Source organism: Phoxinus phoxinus, assembly GCF_949152265.1.
Source record: "Phoxinus phoxinus genome assembly, chromosome: 13".
In the NCBI taxonomy this organism is placed as follows: domain Eukaryota; kingdom Metazoa; phylum Chordata; class Actinopteri; order Cypriniformes; family Leuciscidae; genus Phoxinus; species Phoxinus phoxinus.
The window spans coordinates 9,465,512-9,478,764 of NC_136888.1; the positions used below are offsets into that span (position 1 = coordinate 9,465,512).

At 34.2% G+C, this 13,253-nt stretch overlaps 1 protein-coding gene across 1 annotated transcript; it reads left to right on the plus strand.

The window, feature by feature from the left end:
* Window positions 1-15: 15 nt before the first annotated feature.
* Window positions 16-5,420, plus strand: LOC307008772 (ras-related protein Rab-39B). Its single transcript, XM_079631917.1, has 2 exons — window positions 16-352; window positions 3,280-5,420. Exons 1-2 carry the CDS (start codon window positions 132-134, stop codon window positions 3,701-3,703), a joined length of 645 nt encoding a protein of 214 aa, XP_079488043.1. The 5' UTR covers window positions 16-131; the 3' UTR covers window positions 3,704-5,420.
* Window positions 5,421-13,253: the final 7,833 nt, after the last annotated feature.

The following is a 13,253-nucleotide window of genomic DNA, read 5'->3' on the forward strand; positions in this document are numbered from 1 at the left end:
TTTGTGCTTTTTAACCAGTTTGTTCAGTCACCAAAGGGCAAGGCCTATAGTAAAGACTTTAGCTGAGTTTTAGCACTTGTTCTAACACTAACACTACAGAGCTGCTTGTCATCGTAACAAAGCCATTCACAATGCAAGAAACAATACCGTGGAACTTCAGATTTGGGATAGTCATTCTCGGAGACTCGGCTGTAGGGAAATCTTCTCTTCTGCATCGCTTCACTGAAGGAACATTTGATGAATCCTCGAAATCTCCTCTGGGAATTGATTTTAAGGTGCATAACATGAACTTTGACCCTGATGTTGTGATCAAACTCCTTCTGTGGGACACTGCAGGCCAGGAAAGATTTAGGTGAGTTTTTGTCAACTAAACGCACCCAATATTATACAGGAATAGTTTAAACTGGTGGTACTCTGCTTACTCTGTTGATTTCTGCTCACTAATTCAATTGTCTTTTTTAAGACAAGTTTAAAGTTTATGTGAACTCAAAACCTGAAGGTATAGAGTTGAAAATAAAGTGTGAAATGTGCACTCCAAATGTTGGGGGTCACATTTTAGGATATGTAATCAGATACATTTTTCAAGTAACTAGTTAAATAATGCATTACTTTTAAATTTAAAAAATATATATCTGAGTTACTTTTTCAAATAAGTAACGCAAGTTACTTTGTTTTCCCATGTATTGACCGACAGCTCTCCTGCCCCCATGTTGAGAGAAACCATGAGTACGTGCAGAGGCGTTGTGTGTGTTGTGTAAATATGATTATAGATCTACACTAAATGTGGGCATGCATTTACTCATCCCACTTGCACAAAAACAGATTAAGTGTTCCTCAATATGAATAATATGAATGTATTATTTGTGTTTATTGTTAAAGTAAGAGGGTTGAACTTTCTTCTCCTTCATTTGTTTGAAAGGTTTGTTTGAGCTGCGCCCTCTACTGCGCCGGCATGAATTTGCATTTCCTTTAGCCGGAGGCTTATTCATTTCTGACTCAAACTATCTTTAAATCCAAAAATCCAACACAGTAGAGCATGGGGAGCAAACACAACCAAAATAACCATGACACCAAACAATGAACTCAGGGCTTAAATGAACAAAACCAGGAACAGGTATTTCTCATGAAGATCAGGTTGGGCAAGTTGTCACACAAGTTTTAAATGTTGTCAATATATTTTATGCAGTTCTTAACTTTCCTATTGGCCACAATTCGTTTAATACTTTTGTTTCCTTTCAGGGTTTCCTTAAATAAAAAATAAAAAAAAAAAAATATATATATATATATATATATATATATATATATATATATATATATATATATATATATTAGGGCTGTCAAAAGATTAATCGCATTCAAAATAAAAGTTTGTGTTTACATAATGTGTACTGTGTATAATTATTTATATATATAAAAACACACAATCATGTATATATTTAAGAAAAATTGGTTATATTTATATATAAAATATTTATATATAATATAAATTATATAAATGTATATACAGTATGTAAATGCAATTATTCCTTAAATATATGCATGAATGTGTGTATATATATATATATATATATATATATATATATATATATATATATATATATATATATATACATTCATTTTATTTATAAGTTATTACATGGCTTTCTCTGTGGAATACTTGATTGTGATTGGTCAATCGCACCATCCAGCGGTGTCTTATTCCCAGATAACAACCTCTGAAAACACATAACGCAGGCTCACTCCTGGTTACTGAAGTCAGCAGCGATATGCTTGCTACACTGTGAACCCGAATAAGTTGGCAAAGCTCAAAAAATGTAAGGCAATCAATTGCCTCATTTTTTTAGTTAAGAAAGTTTAAGTTTAAGTAAGCAGTACTCATACATTTTACTTGTTCTTAACTTGAAATGTTTCAGTACACTAATTCATACATTTAACTTATATGTAATATTTAATAAATAACTTAATATTTTCATGTAACCTCAATGTGACAATTTGTATTAGTATAAACTTAGCTATATCAAGCTAGTTCAATAAATGCAAACTAGCTGATTAGCTATCAAATTAAAAGAAATAATTTCATAAAACAGTTTAGTTTACTTAAAATAGTTCTGTGAACTTGAAAGAAAAAAAAAGTGCTAAATACTCATAAAAGTTAATTTGACTGAACTAATTAGTTTAATTTAAGTTTGTCCTATCTCAAACCAATTAATTATTTTGAGTGGTTTTTTTTTTTTTTGTGGAAGTTTTGCTTTTGGTGAGCAATATTAAAATATTATATACTATAAAAAATATTAAAACTCAGTCAAATCAATATTTTGTGTAGTTATTTAATTACATCCTTGCTCTCTCTTGTTTCATACAAACGCGTCTGCTGCCATTTTGTGACTACTTTTTTTGGAAACTGTTGGATTATAAGATAGCAAACAGGTACGATTTTAAAACGGTTTAATCTGAAATCAATATCTCTTATCTCCATAATTATTTATGTGGTGAAATTCTGTGCAATAAGCTGTATACCGTATCTCTTAAATGTCCGTCTAGTTTGAACTTGCCACACTGCTTTCTCCGCGAAATTTTTGCGTTTAAAGACCTAATAAAATATTTCAACTCAGATCAATATTTACTTATGTGGCAGGATACGTGTAATAAGCGGGATAATGTACATCCAGCCGGTTGTTAACTCAGAATAAACCCCCTGCAAGACCTCATCACCCTGTCAGGGGTTTATTCTGAGACAACAAACGGCTGGATGTACATTATCCCTTACTTATTATATTTGATTTTTTCAATATGAAGTTAAAAACGTTCTGCAGCTGCCATTAGAGATCTTTACATCTTTTGCTGAAGTATCACATTAGAAAAACACCCTTCTAACACCTCTGTTGTCATATTTTATCAGAGCAAAAACTCCATTACTGTATTGAAGTGTTGCCAATAGTTTTTTGCAGATTTTTTTTTTTTAAAAGTTTCAAGAAATGGTTTAATAAAAAAAAAATTAATTTATTACTATTATTTCAAAAGTCAGGCTTAACATGGTTAAATTATCTCTATATTTTTTTCCCTACAAATAACTGAAAATGTTCAATAGTTTGTTGTAGTGAAAATTTTAAAGTTTGTGTCGATGTGGAAACTTAACTATAAAAAAATTAAAAAAACGTCCTGAAAAATATTTCCTTGAGTTCAAGTGACAACTACTAAGTGTCTCCTGTACATTTTAAGAGTTGCTCAGCAGAAACTTCTTCAACATACATGACTTTGAGCATTTTTTTTTTGCTGCAGGTCCATCTGTAAGTCTTACATGAGGAATTCTGCGGGATGCATTCTGATGTTTGACGTCTCACAGCGACAGACGTTTGATCGTGTTGGCAGCTGGCATCAGGAAGTCCTGGACTATGTGAAACCAAACCCCATGTTCTTCTTGCTTGTGGGTCATAAGTGTGACCTGGCTGTGGGACGACAGGTCAGGAAGAGTGAAGGAGAAGCGCTGGCTAAAAAACTCAACATGGTGGCTTATCTCGAAGTGTCTACAAAGGAGAATATAAACGTCAGCGAAGCGTTTGAGACCCTGGCCAGAGGGATATATAACCTCTTCCTGAAAGGAAAGGTACACACTCGAAATGACTGGCATGGGTTAGTCGTTGGGGCCGCCCTTAAAAAAGAGACACCTGAGAGAAAAAAATCTGCCTGCTGCAACTTTGGATGAATTTTAGTGTGTTTTTAAGACTCAACTGAACTAAAGTATTTTATTTAAAAATATTGTTTTTTACAGTAACATCGATACCAAAATATACTGAACTGCACAACGGGCTCATGGGGAATACAATTTTAGTTTTCTAGAACAAATATCCAAACATGCCGAAATATACATTTACTATAGAAGCAAAATGGCACAAGACTCCTTTTTTCAGATATTTTTCTTGTTTTAAGCATAAACTGCACTTTATTTTGATATATTTTTTAGTAAACATTACTTTATATTTTTTCTTAAAGGGATAGTTCACTCAAAAAATAAAATTAATATGATTTACTCACCCTGAAGCCATCCTAAGTATACATGACATTCTTCTTTATGGGTATATTTTTGGGTCCATCAAAGCGCAGGCATCCATGATAATAGTGCTCCACGTGTCTCCAGGGGGTTAATAAAGGCCTTCGGAAGTAAAACGATATAAGGAAAATATCCATATTTAAAACTTTATTGACTAAAATTACTAGCTTCCGGCAGACGACGGTACGCAAGTCGACTTACGCCAAAAGAGTAACACTTGCTGACACTAGCACTAACACTTCGAGCACTTTTATCATGGATGGATGCGCTTTGATGGACTTCCCAAAAAATAGACCCATTGACTCCCATTATAAAGCTTGGAAGAGCCAAACTCCGATGACTTGAGGGTGAGTAAATCATGGGCTAATTTTCATTTTTGGGTGAACAATCCCTTTAAGTACTACACAATATTTGCAATAAAACAAATTACTAAACAGGAAAATCTTTTTGCAGTGATATAATGTAGCAAAGTGCTTATATTCAATTCACATGCAGAAAGAGTGTTAGGTCTTAAGGAACGACAGAAAGAAAACACGAAAAGCAAAATGAAAACTGCTCTTGGTGCAAAACAAAATGCATAGTATAAAATAAAATACAATTCTAAAAATATGATTTGAGCCCTTTAAGTTTCTGTGAATATGTCACAAGACTCTTTCTCTGTGCATGTGTGTGTTTGTGGTTCAGTTTGTGATTTAGAAAGAGGAAATGACAATTACAAACCTGTTCAGAGGAACTAAAACTGATTTTTATAGCATTTTGGTTTGACAAAACAGCATCAGGTGCAGACATCATCATGTGCTTTCAGTTGTTTTCAGCTTTCATTTGCACAGGCGAAAGCATGCTCATAAAACCCTGCACATTTATTATAAAATGCCTTATACTGATGATGGCTTTTCACAAATACTGTTTCCATAGAAAAAGGTCTCAAATAATATAGCATCATATGGAGGTCATGATAAGCTACTTTAAATTGTACACTGTAAAAAAAAAATATTTTCATGATTTATCACAACATGTTTTCTTTTTCAAATCAAGTTAATAACATCATATTTTGAGTTTCTGTTGATTAAATCAATCTCCATCATTGTATTAACTACATTTTTTTAATTCCAATGAACTTAAAATATTAAGGCTAACTAAAAGTTAAACCAAAAAATATATATTTTTACAGTGTAATAGTTTAATTTCATACAGAACAATGTATCTTTTCACATTAAGTAAAACAGCAATGGCGAATTTGCTTGAATAAAGTTTTTTGTATTTTATCAGCACTATTAAGCAGGTTCCCCCTTGAACTGTATTGCAGGTTTTAATTTGCATTAACTCTTTTTATGATGCATTTGGTGATAATAAAACTGATACAACTATGACTAAATGACCATTGAATGACGGTTTCTCATAGCAAGGTAACTAGGGTCCTCTAGTGGTTGAAAAACAAAACTGCATGCATTTTGTGGAACAACATTGTTTTGGTTGTGATTCGGCTCTGAGTGACTGCGGATGAATATGAATATATATATATATGAATATATATATATAGAGAGAGAGAGAGAGAGAGAGAGAGAGAGAGAGAGAGAGAGAGAGAGAGAGAGAGGTTTCAAGTCGACTAGCTGAAGACGTTACTATAGCATTACCCATTAATAGAACACAGTACACTCATAAAATTATTTTGTTGAGGTTAATTAATTAAAATGTGCTTCATTCATTTGGGTTAAAACTACATGAATAATTTTGTTGACTACTAACTGTGCAGTGGATCTGTATTTCCCAGCATGCTTCTCAAGGGGACTTACAACAGGGGACATTAGGAGAGTAAATGTAAGGAGCAAGTTATTTTAAGGAAAATATGTTGTAGATTATATTAGTGTTTTATGTGCAGTTATGTTGGACATTTAGAGGAGTTTCTGGTTTTCTTTCTGTTGTGGTTACCATTATGCAGAAGACTGGCACAAGCCCATCGACACATTGACGTGATTGGTTACAAGGTAGTTTGTGAAGTCAGAAACACCAGTGATTTCAATCCGTGTTTTTGAGACTGTCTTTGATTCACTTCAGTTAAGGAGAAAATACTCAGCAATTGTGTTGACATGAATTTACACATGGTTTGTCTTAAAGCATATTAAAAACACAGACATACAGCATTAAAAACTTGATTTTCACCACAGGGGGACTTGAAAGGGATAGTTTGAAATTAAATGTTGGTATGTTTCAGCTTACCTGAAGTGCATCCAAGATGTAGGTGTCTTTGTCTCCGCAGTAGTTTCAATTTTTATATTTTTAGGTCAAACCGTTCTTGTGTGTCATATAATGCAGGTATATACTGTCTCCAAAAGCATGCAGAGATGTCTCTAATAGCATGCAGAGAAAAGTCCAAATTAAAAAATTCCCCATCGTAAGTGCACATTGATGGCCAAAGACACGAAACAAGCGGTTTGTGTGATAAAACGAACAGTATTTATAACAGTAGAAACTAATCTAACCGCTTTCGATTGGACGTTGCATTTTTAAACTTAGCAGAAACGCGTGTGATTGGCTGTACGGCTCAACGTATGCCTTTGATTGACCTGAACAATGAAGCGAGTGTGTCAAGATAGAAGGCTTACAAATTGGGAATAAGTGAAAACTCAACACTCCCGGATGAGTTCGCGCGAGCTTAGGCCATCAATGTGCACTTACGATGGGGAATTTTTTTATTTGGACTTTTCTCTGCATGCTATTAGAGACATCTCTGCATGCTTTTGGAGACAGTACCTATATACCTGCATTATATGACTGACAGACAAGAACGGTTTGACCTAAAAATGTCAAAATTGAAACTACTGCGGAGACAAAGATACCTACATCTTGGAAGCACTTCAGGTAAGCTAAAACATACCAAAATTTAATTTCAAAGTGAACTATCCCTTTAAGACAGACGATGGAAAAAGGATGATGTACTGACTCATTTAAATTTAGTTAATTTTGAACAAAAAAAGTTAGCTCCATTTAGGCTAAATGATGTATTCAAGTACACTTTAATTGATTAGAAAGCATGCAAAGCAACTAAGCAAGTAGAGCAGTTTTCGTTTCAGTCACATTTTATTGTATTAAAATGACAAAGATACAAAAGTTAAGCATCTGTCCATGTGTACATTTGTATCTTGTTCATCAGTGGAATCTGTACAATACATATAAGATTTGTATCATTTTCATAACAAAACTTTAGATGTTGCATAACATTTTAAACAACAGAACAGCGATAAAGAGATTTGAACTCATAATGGCATGTCTCTTAAAAAAAAAAAGAAAAAAAAAAAAAAAAAAAGCAATGCTTGAAAATCTGGCACATTCCCTTAATCCATAAACACTGTGTAAAAAATAAATATCTGTACATCTCACTGCAGGACATATTTGTCCTCCGAGACAACTGTACTCTATTTTACAAAATAAAACACATGAATGCTGTTATTTACCCTGATCTGCCTTGTACACACAATGAACACGGTGTGTATCGGCCGGCTGATGTTAGTCCATTAAAATACAGTTTGAGGTTAAGACTGAGATGTAGGAATATTGCAAAACAAAACACAAACAGTTATCTTTCAACAATATTTCAGTTTCAGTATCATAAGACCTGCGTCAAATTGAAAACAAGAAAATTACATAGATTTTTTTTTTTTGCTGGTGATTATTAAAGAGCAGCCATGAAACCATATACTTTCACCATATGAGACGACGAGGAGTCGAGGACACAGAAAATAATTCACAATCTGACATGATAAACAAAACAATAAATCATTGAAATTATGAAAACACCAGACAAAATAAGACCTGATAACAAAAAAGGATGGATAACAAAACGAAATATACCCGAATCTTCATAATACCCTTTATGCTGTTAAATCATCAACTATGGCAAACCCATGCAAAATTACACAGACAGTTTTTTTTTTTTTTTTATATATCCTTTGTGGGCTTCTCTCACTTTTATTTTTTGAAATATAAAATCGTAAAAGCTACTGAAACACAGACGATTTTTCATATCAAAGATACAGCCAAATTAAACAGTCAGATATCTAAAGCGTAATATACCTTTTCGGATTCCGTACGTTTAGACAACACATCACAAAATTAAAAAATAAATTTATACCTAGATTCTGGAATCCATTTTAACATTCGAATAAACGCAATGACATTAATACAATCCATAGATCCAATCGAAAATAAACTATAATCAGTTTGACGAGTAAAAAACAGCCTTTTCTCTAAAAACATAAACTACAAAACTTTTCAAACACATACTTTAGAATAAAAACCCTGACCAGACAACTAATTTCTAAACTACCTTTCAAGTAAGAGAATATTCTTACAAACACATTTATGGGTAAATACAAATCACCCCTTACTGACAAATCAAATGTGGTCAGATGTCTTCTGTACGTACACATACTTTTGCTTGGGGTCGCCCTGCACAGCTTTGTTAATACATGGTTTTAAAAATATATATTAAAATGTCTCATATTTGGTCTCACAAAACTGATAATCTGTTTGTCCTTGGAAGGTATTTATAATTTCAGTGGTGACAAATTGATTAACAAACTGGAAATCATATTATGAACAAAACCGAACCGACTACATCACATTTTCGAGGAAAGTCCTACTGACAGCATCAGAAACTCATTAGAAAATGATTTGAATTCACAACAAAAATCATGTGTACAGTAATGCACTTAGAATGGAAGTCAATGAGATGAGACATTGCTCTGAATAAATTACACATTGTTTGGAAAGCACAAGACTATACCTGTGTTAACAAGACTATGGGCCCTATTTTAACGATCTGAAACCTAAGTGGCAAAGCGCAAAGCGCAAGTAACTTTGTGGGCGGATCCCGGCGCTGTTGCTATTTTCCCGGCGGGATAAATGCCTCTTGCGCCTGGCGCAAATCTAAAAGGGGTTGGTCTGAAGTAGCTTCATTATTCATAGGTGTGGTTTGGGCGTAACATGAAATAAACCAATCAGAGCGTCCTCTCACATTCCCTTTAAGAGCAGGCGCGCTTGTTCCATGGCGGATTGCTACTATAACGGCGGATTTGCCAGCGCACGCCAGAAGCGGTTCACAGCCAAGGAGACCGACGTTCTCGTCAGGGCCGTAAAACACAGAGAAGTGACATTGGGGATGATGGGAGAAACCCACCCAAATTAGCTTTGGTTAAACAGACGTATAATTTGGGTAAATGTGTAGCCTAATCTAGATTTTTTTTTTTTAATCTAGATAGATCTTTTTCACATCTTCACGGACACAACAATGATTTCCCTCGTGTGTTAATATTTTTCCTTGTAATAATGTATGATTTACAAAAATGAAAACTGCTGCGTCTGTTTATATTAGAGAATCAAAGTGGATGCGGCCAAGCACGCGCCCTTAAAATACCATATCACTAACGCGCAACGCGCCACTGTCTTTAGACTGTTTTATTCCTGGTCAGTGGCGCAATTGCTTTCTAAAACTGGAAAATAGCACCAGGGCAGTTTTGCGCCGGAACACGCCTCCTCTTTGCGCTGAACCTCCCCCGCGAGCGCAAGTTCATTCCCTAATTTACCGACGTGCGTCTGTGGAGGGAAAAGTCCGCTGTGCGCGGGTGCAAAATAGGAATGATACATGCGTCGGTGTTCAAAGTCAATTGCGCTGGGTGCAAGATAGGGCCCTATGTCTGAGAAAACTGCTTACTAATCATGTCTGTGCATATAACTTTATTTTATTGCGTGGTTATATCTCACAACATTTACTTTTTTCTCGCAATTGATTCTGACTTTATAACTTGCAATGAAGTCTACCCTTTTTTTCTCCGAATTGTGTGATATAAACTCGCAAATGTGAGTTATAAAGTCAAAATTGTGAGATATAAATGCGCAATTGCGAGAAAAAAGTAAATATTGCGAGATTAAAACTTCTGTGCCAGAAACAAGCTTCCATACATTATTGATGCCAGTGTTGGGGGAAGATACTTTGTAACGTGTTACAGTATTGCGTTACTACCAAAAAAAAATAACTAATTGCATTACTTTTTATAGAAAGTAATACGTTACGTTACTTTGGTGTTCATTTTTCTCACCTGGAATTGTTTGCTTGTTTTTTAATAATACAACAAAAAAAGTTTTGGCAAATGTTAAGGCCCTTTCACACCAAAAGTTAAAGGAATAAGCCTCAAAATTAAGGAAATGCTAATTCCAATCCGCGTCATTTTCGATGAAGCCCCTCCTTCCAAAATACGAGTGTGCTGTGATTGGTTAGTTGGCCCAGTGTGTTGTGATTGGCAGCACTTAAGCGGGAAATATCCCCTCCCTTCATAACCGCGAGCTCTACTCAGATGTAAATATTAACAATGGCGTCAAACCAATTTCAAACCATTTCGAGCCCGATTCAGACCCTGACAATGCTAACGAACAAGAGGATTGTGCTGAACGGATTTCAAGCACGGATTTCACAGGACGTTTCAGAGTGGCATGTTTTTTTTTCACCATTTAATCGATCACAAAATCATGGGATTTTTTTCCTAAGGGGCGTTGAATTACAAAAATTTACAAAAGCTAAAGTAAACTTTTTTTGGAGTGTAAAAAACAGAAACAATCTTCCTCTTCTCTAAAGCAGCCCAACATGGCCTCAACCCATTTGTTGCGTGTTACTGGTGGAGGGGTTTATGTCAATTTTAGGGTTTGTGATGTCACCAACCCAGGAAGAAGCTAGTTGTAGTCCCTACCAGCCGTTTGTTGAAGTCCTTAAAAAGCGATTTCTGTAAAAGAAAATATCCTTTGCATTGAACTTTGAGCATCATGTTGTTTATGCTCAAACAGCAATGTTACACACTAATTCAAGTTAAAAAATCAAGGACCCCTTTAACATTTAAATATTGCAGGTATCCATAATATTCTGAGTTTGCCTTTCACTGTTTTTATTCATTCTGAGAAATACTGGATCTGTTTTTGTGCAAGTGCGATGAGTACATTGATGAGTGCTCACATTTAGAACTACAATGACCATCACGTTCACACAACGCCTCCGCACCTTACTTACGATTTCTATCAACATGGTGGCAGAAGAAGTGTCAGTCGATAAATGGGAATTTTTCTAAATTCATCAGAAAAAGTAACTCAGATATTTTGTTGTAATTTGTTACTTTCCTCGAAAAAAGTAATCTGATGACATAACTTTGACTAATTTTAAAGTCTCCAGAATGTCTTGCCCCTATTGACTTCCATTGTTAATGCATTGTCGTCTTTACAAACTGAGATGAGTTTGAATCAATTTTCTTTAATTGACAACATACCACACTTCCTCTCCATAGAGCTTAAATGGTTTTGAACGTGTAATTTCTCTTAACACATTCCTCTCTTAACATATTTAACTACATTTCTTGACCCCAAAAGCATTTAAAATGCTTTTTGACTTTTGATGCAAAATAAAAATGCAACAAGAAACAGATGCAAATGTATCAAGTGGCTTTCCCTGCATGTGTCAACAGCCGGGAGTTTAGATGTGCTTCACTATCAAGACCGATTGATAAACACACAAAACATTCAATTTCACATTCCACAAGGATGCAAATAGCAAAACCTAGGATTCATTAATACATACAACAGAGATGTCTTTTACACACCACTTTTGACAACAGACAATTCAGACTCCGCCTTGGAACGACTACGCTGTCCGAGTTACACGTGTTGCATGAAATAAAAGTCTTATATATATATATATATATATATTACATTGTGATGTGTGCTGAGATTGAAAACGTGAAAACAATAATCCACGTCTTACCAAAGAACCTGAATAATTGTTTGAGGCCATAAGAGAGCTAAAACACTTTATATTCAATATCCAAACATAACCTGTAGTTCTGCTAGACGTTATTTAGATATTACAAACACAGTTTATTATTTATGCAAGTCCCAATATAATTCAAAGGCTACCATGAAATCGCAATGTTCATGCACTACAGTATATCACACTTCTGTTTGTCGAGGGCTATCAACAATTGAAATAAATAAATAAACATTCATCATGACAAATTTCAACGAATCTATATGTGGGAATGAACTCAACATGCAGTTCGCCTGCTGTATTTTCTAATTCTTTAGCAGGAACCTGCCATTATTGTGCTGTTCTTTTGTCCCATCAATTACTATTCTAACTTTTGAAGCAAGTGAATCAGTTTTATGACAAACATAATATTCAGTTTATGCATTTTCATTATATACTCGACTGGCATGGAATTACTTTGAGATGTACAGTACATAACTAAAAGTTTATCATGAACGAGATATTCTGAACGTACAAATTTGTCGTCATAAGAAATGTTCAGTATTGGTAAAATATATTGCACTGTGCTATATATATATATACATATATATATATATATATATAATTATACTATATTGTATAACAAGTTTTTATACTTTACGTGAATAAATCATACTGTGTGGAATAAAAATAAAAGTGACATTCTTTTTCAAAGCAACTTCACTCTTTGTACTGTTTGGATACCAAAGAATACGCTCTTGTGTTTGACATGACTAGTAGAAAAGCAGTGAATTCATCACCACAACAAGGGTAATATTTATCGTCTGACACTTTTGGTTTGTCATCAGATGTGACAACGTGGTCTTTATAACACTACAGGAGGAGTTTCATATCTGGATCAATGTTCAAACGTACACTGAAGCTGAGTATATACCCAACAGCTTAGCTTGCTTTGCATTCTACATTGAATAGTTTCACAGAAAGAAAAACAATATATGTTAGTTTGCTAGTAACTATAAAGCTTAACTAATCTAATACAAATGGATCAAATAAGAACTACACTGTAGCTTCTGTGCTTGAGTTAAACTGTTACTGTCCCACCAGCTGTACTCATAAAAACTATTAAAGAAACCTTTCAAAATGCACTATAATTGTCCAACGTAGTGGTAATGTCTAAAGAAAATGAAATAATCATAAACCAGAAATATCCAAAACTCAAAAATATACAAGAAACTTAAACCCGCCCAACAAGATGTTCATGCCCTGGCCTAACAATAACAAAAGGTTATTAAATCAAACTTAAAATAGTTCAGATCCTTTTGAAATTGCATAGTCTGGAATTGAGGAACTGCATTTTGATTGTTGAATTTGTACTAATTTACTGTTGTTGAGCATTGAACCTGTTTATATATATATATATATATA

Coding starts and splice junctions, on each gene's coding strand:
- LOC307008772 (XM_079631917.1), top strand. CDS start 132: ATGCAAGAAACAATACCGTGGAACTTCAGATTTGGGATAGTCATTCTC. Junction 353..3,279: donor GCAGGCCAGGAAAGATTTAG/GTGAGTTTTTGT, acceptor TTTTTGCTGCAG/GTCCATCTGTAAGTCTTACA.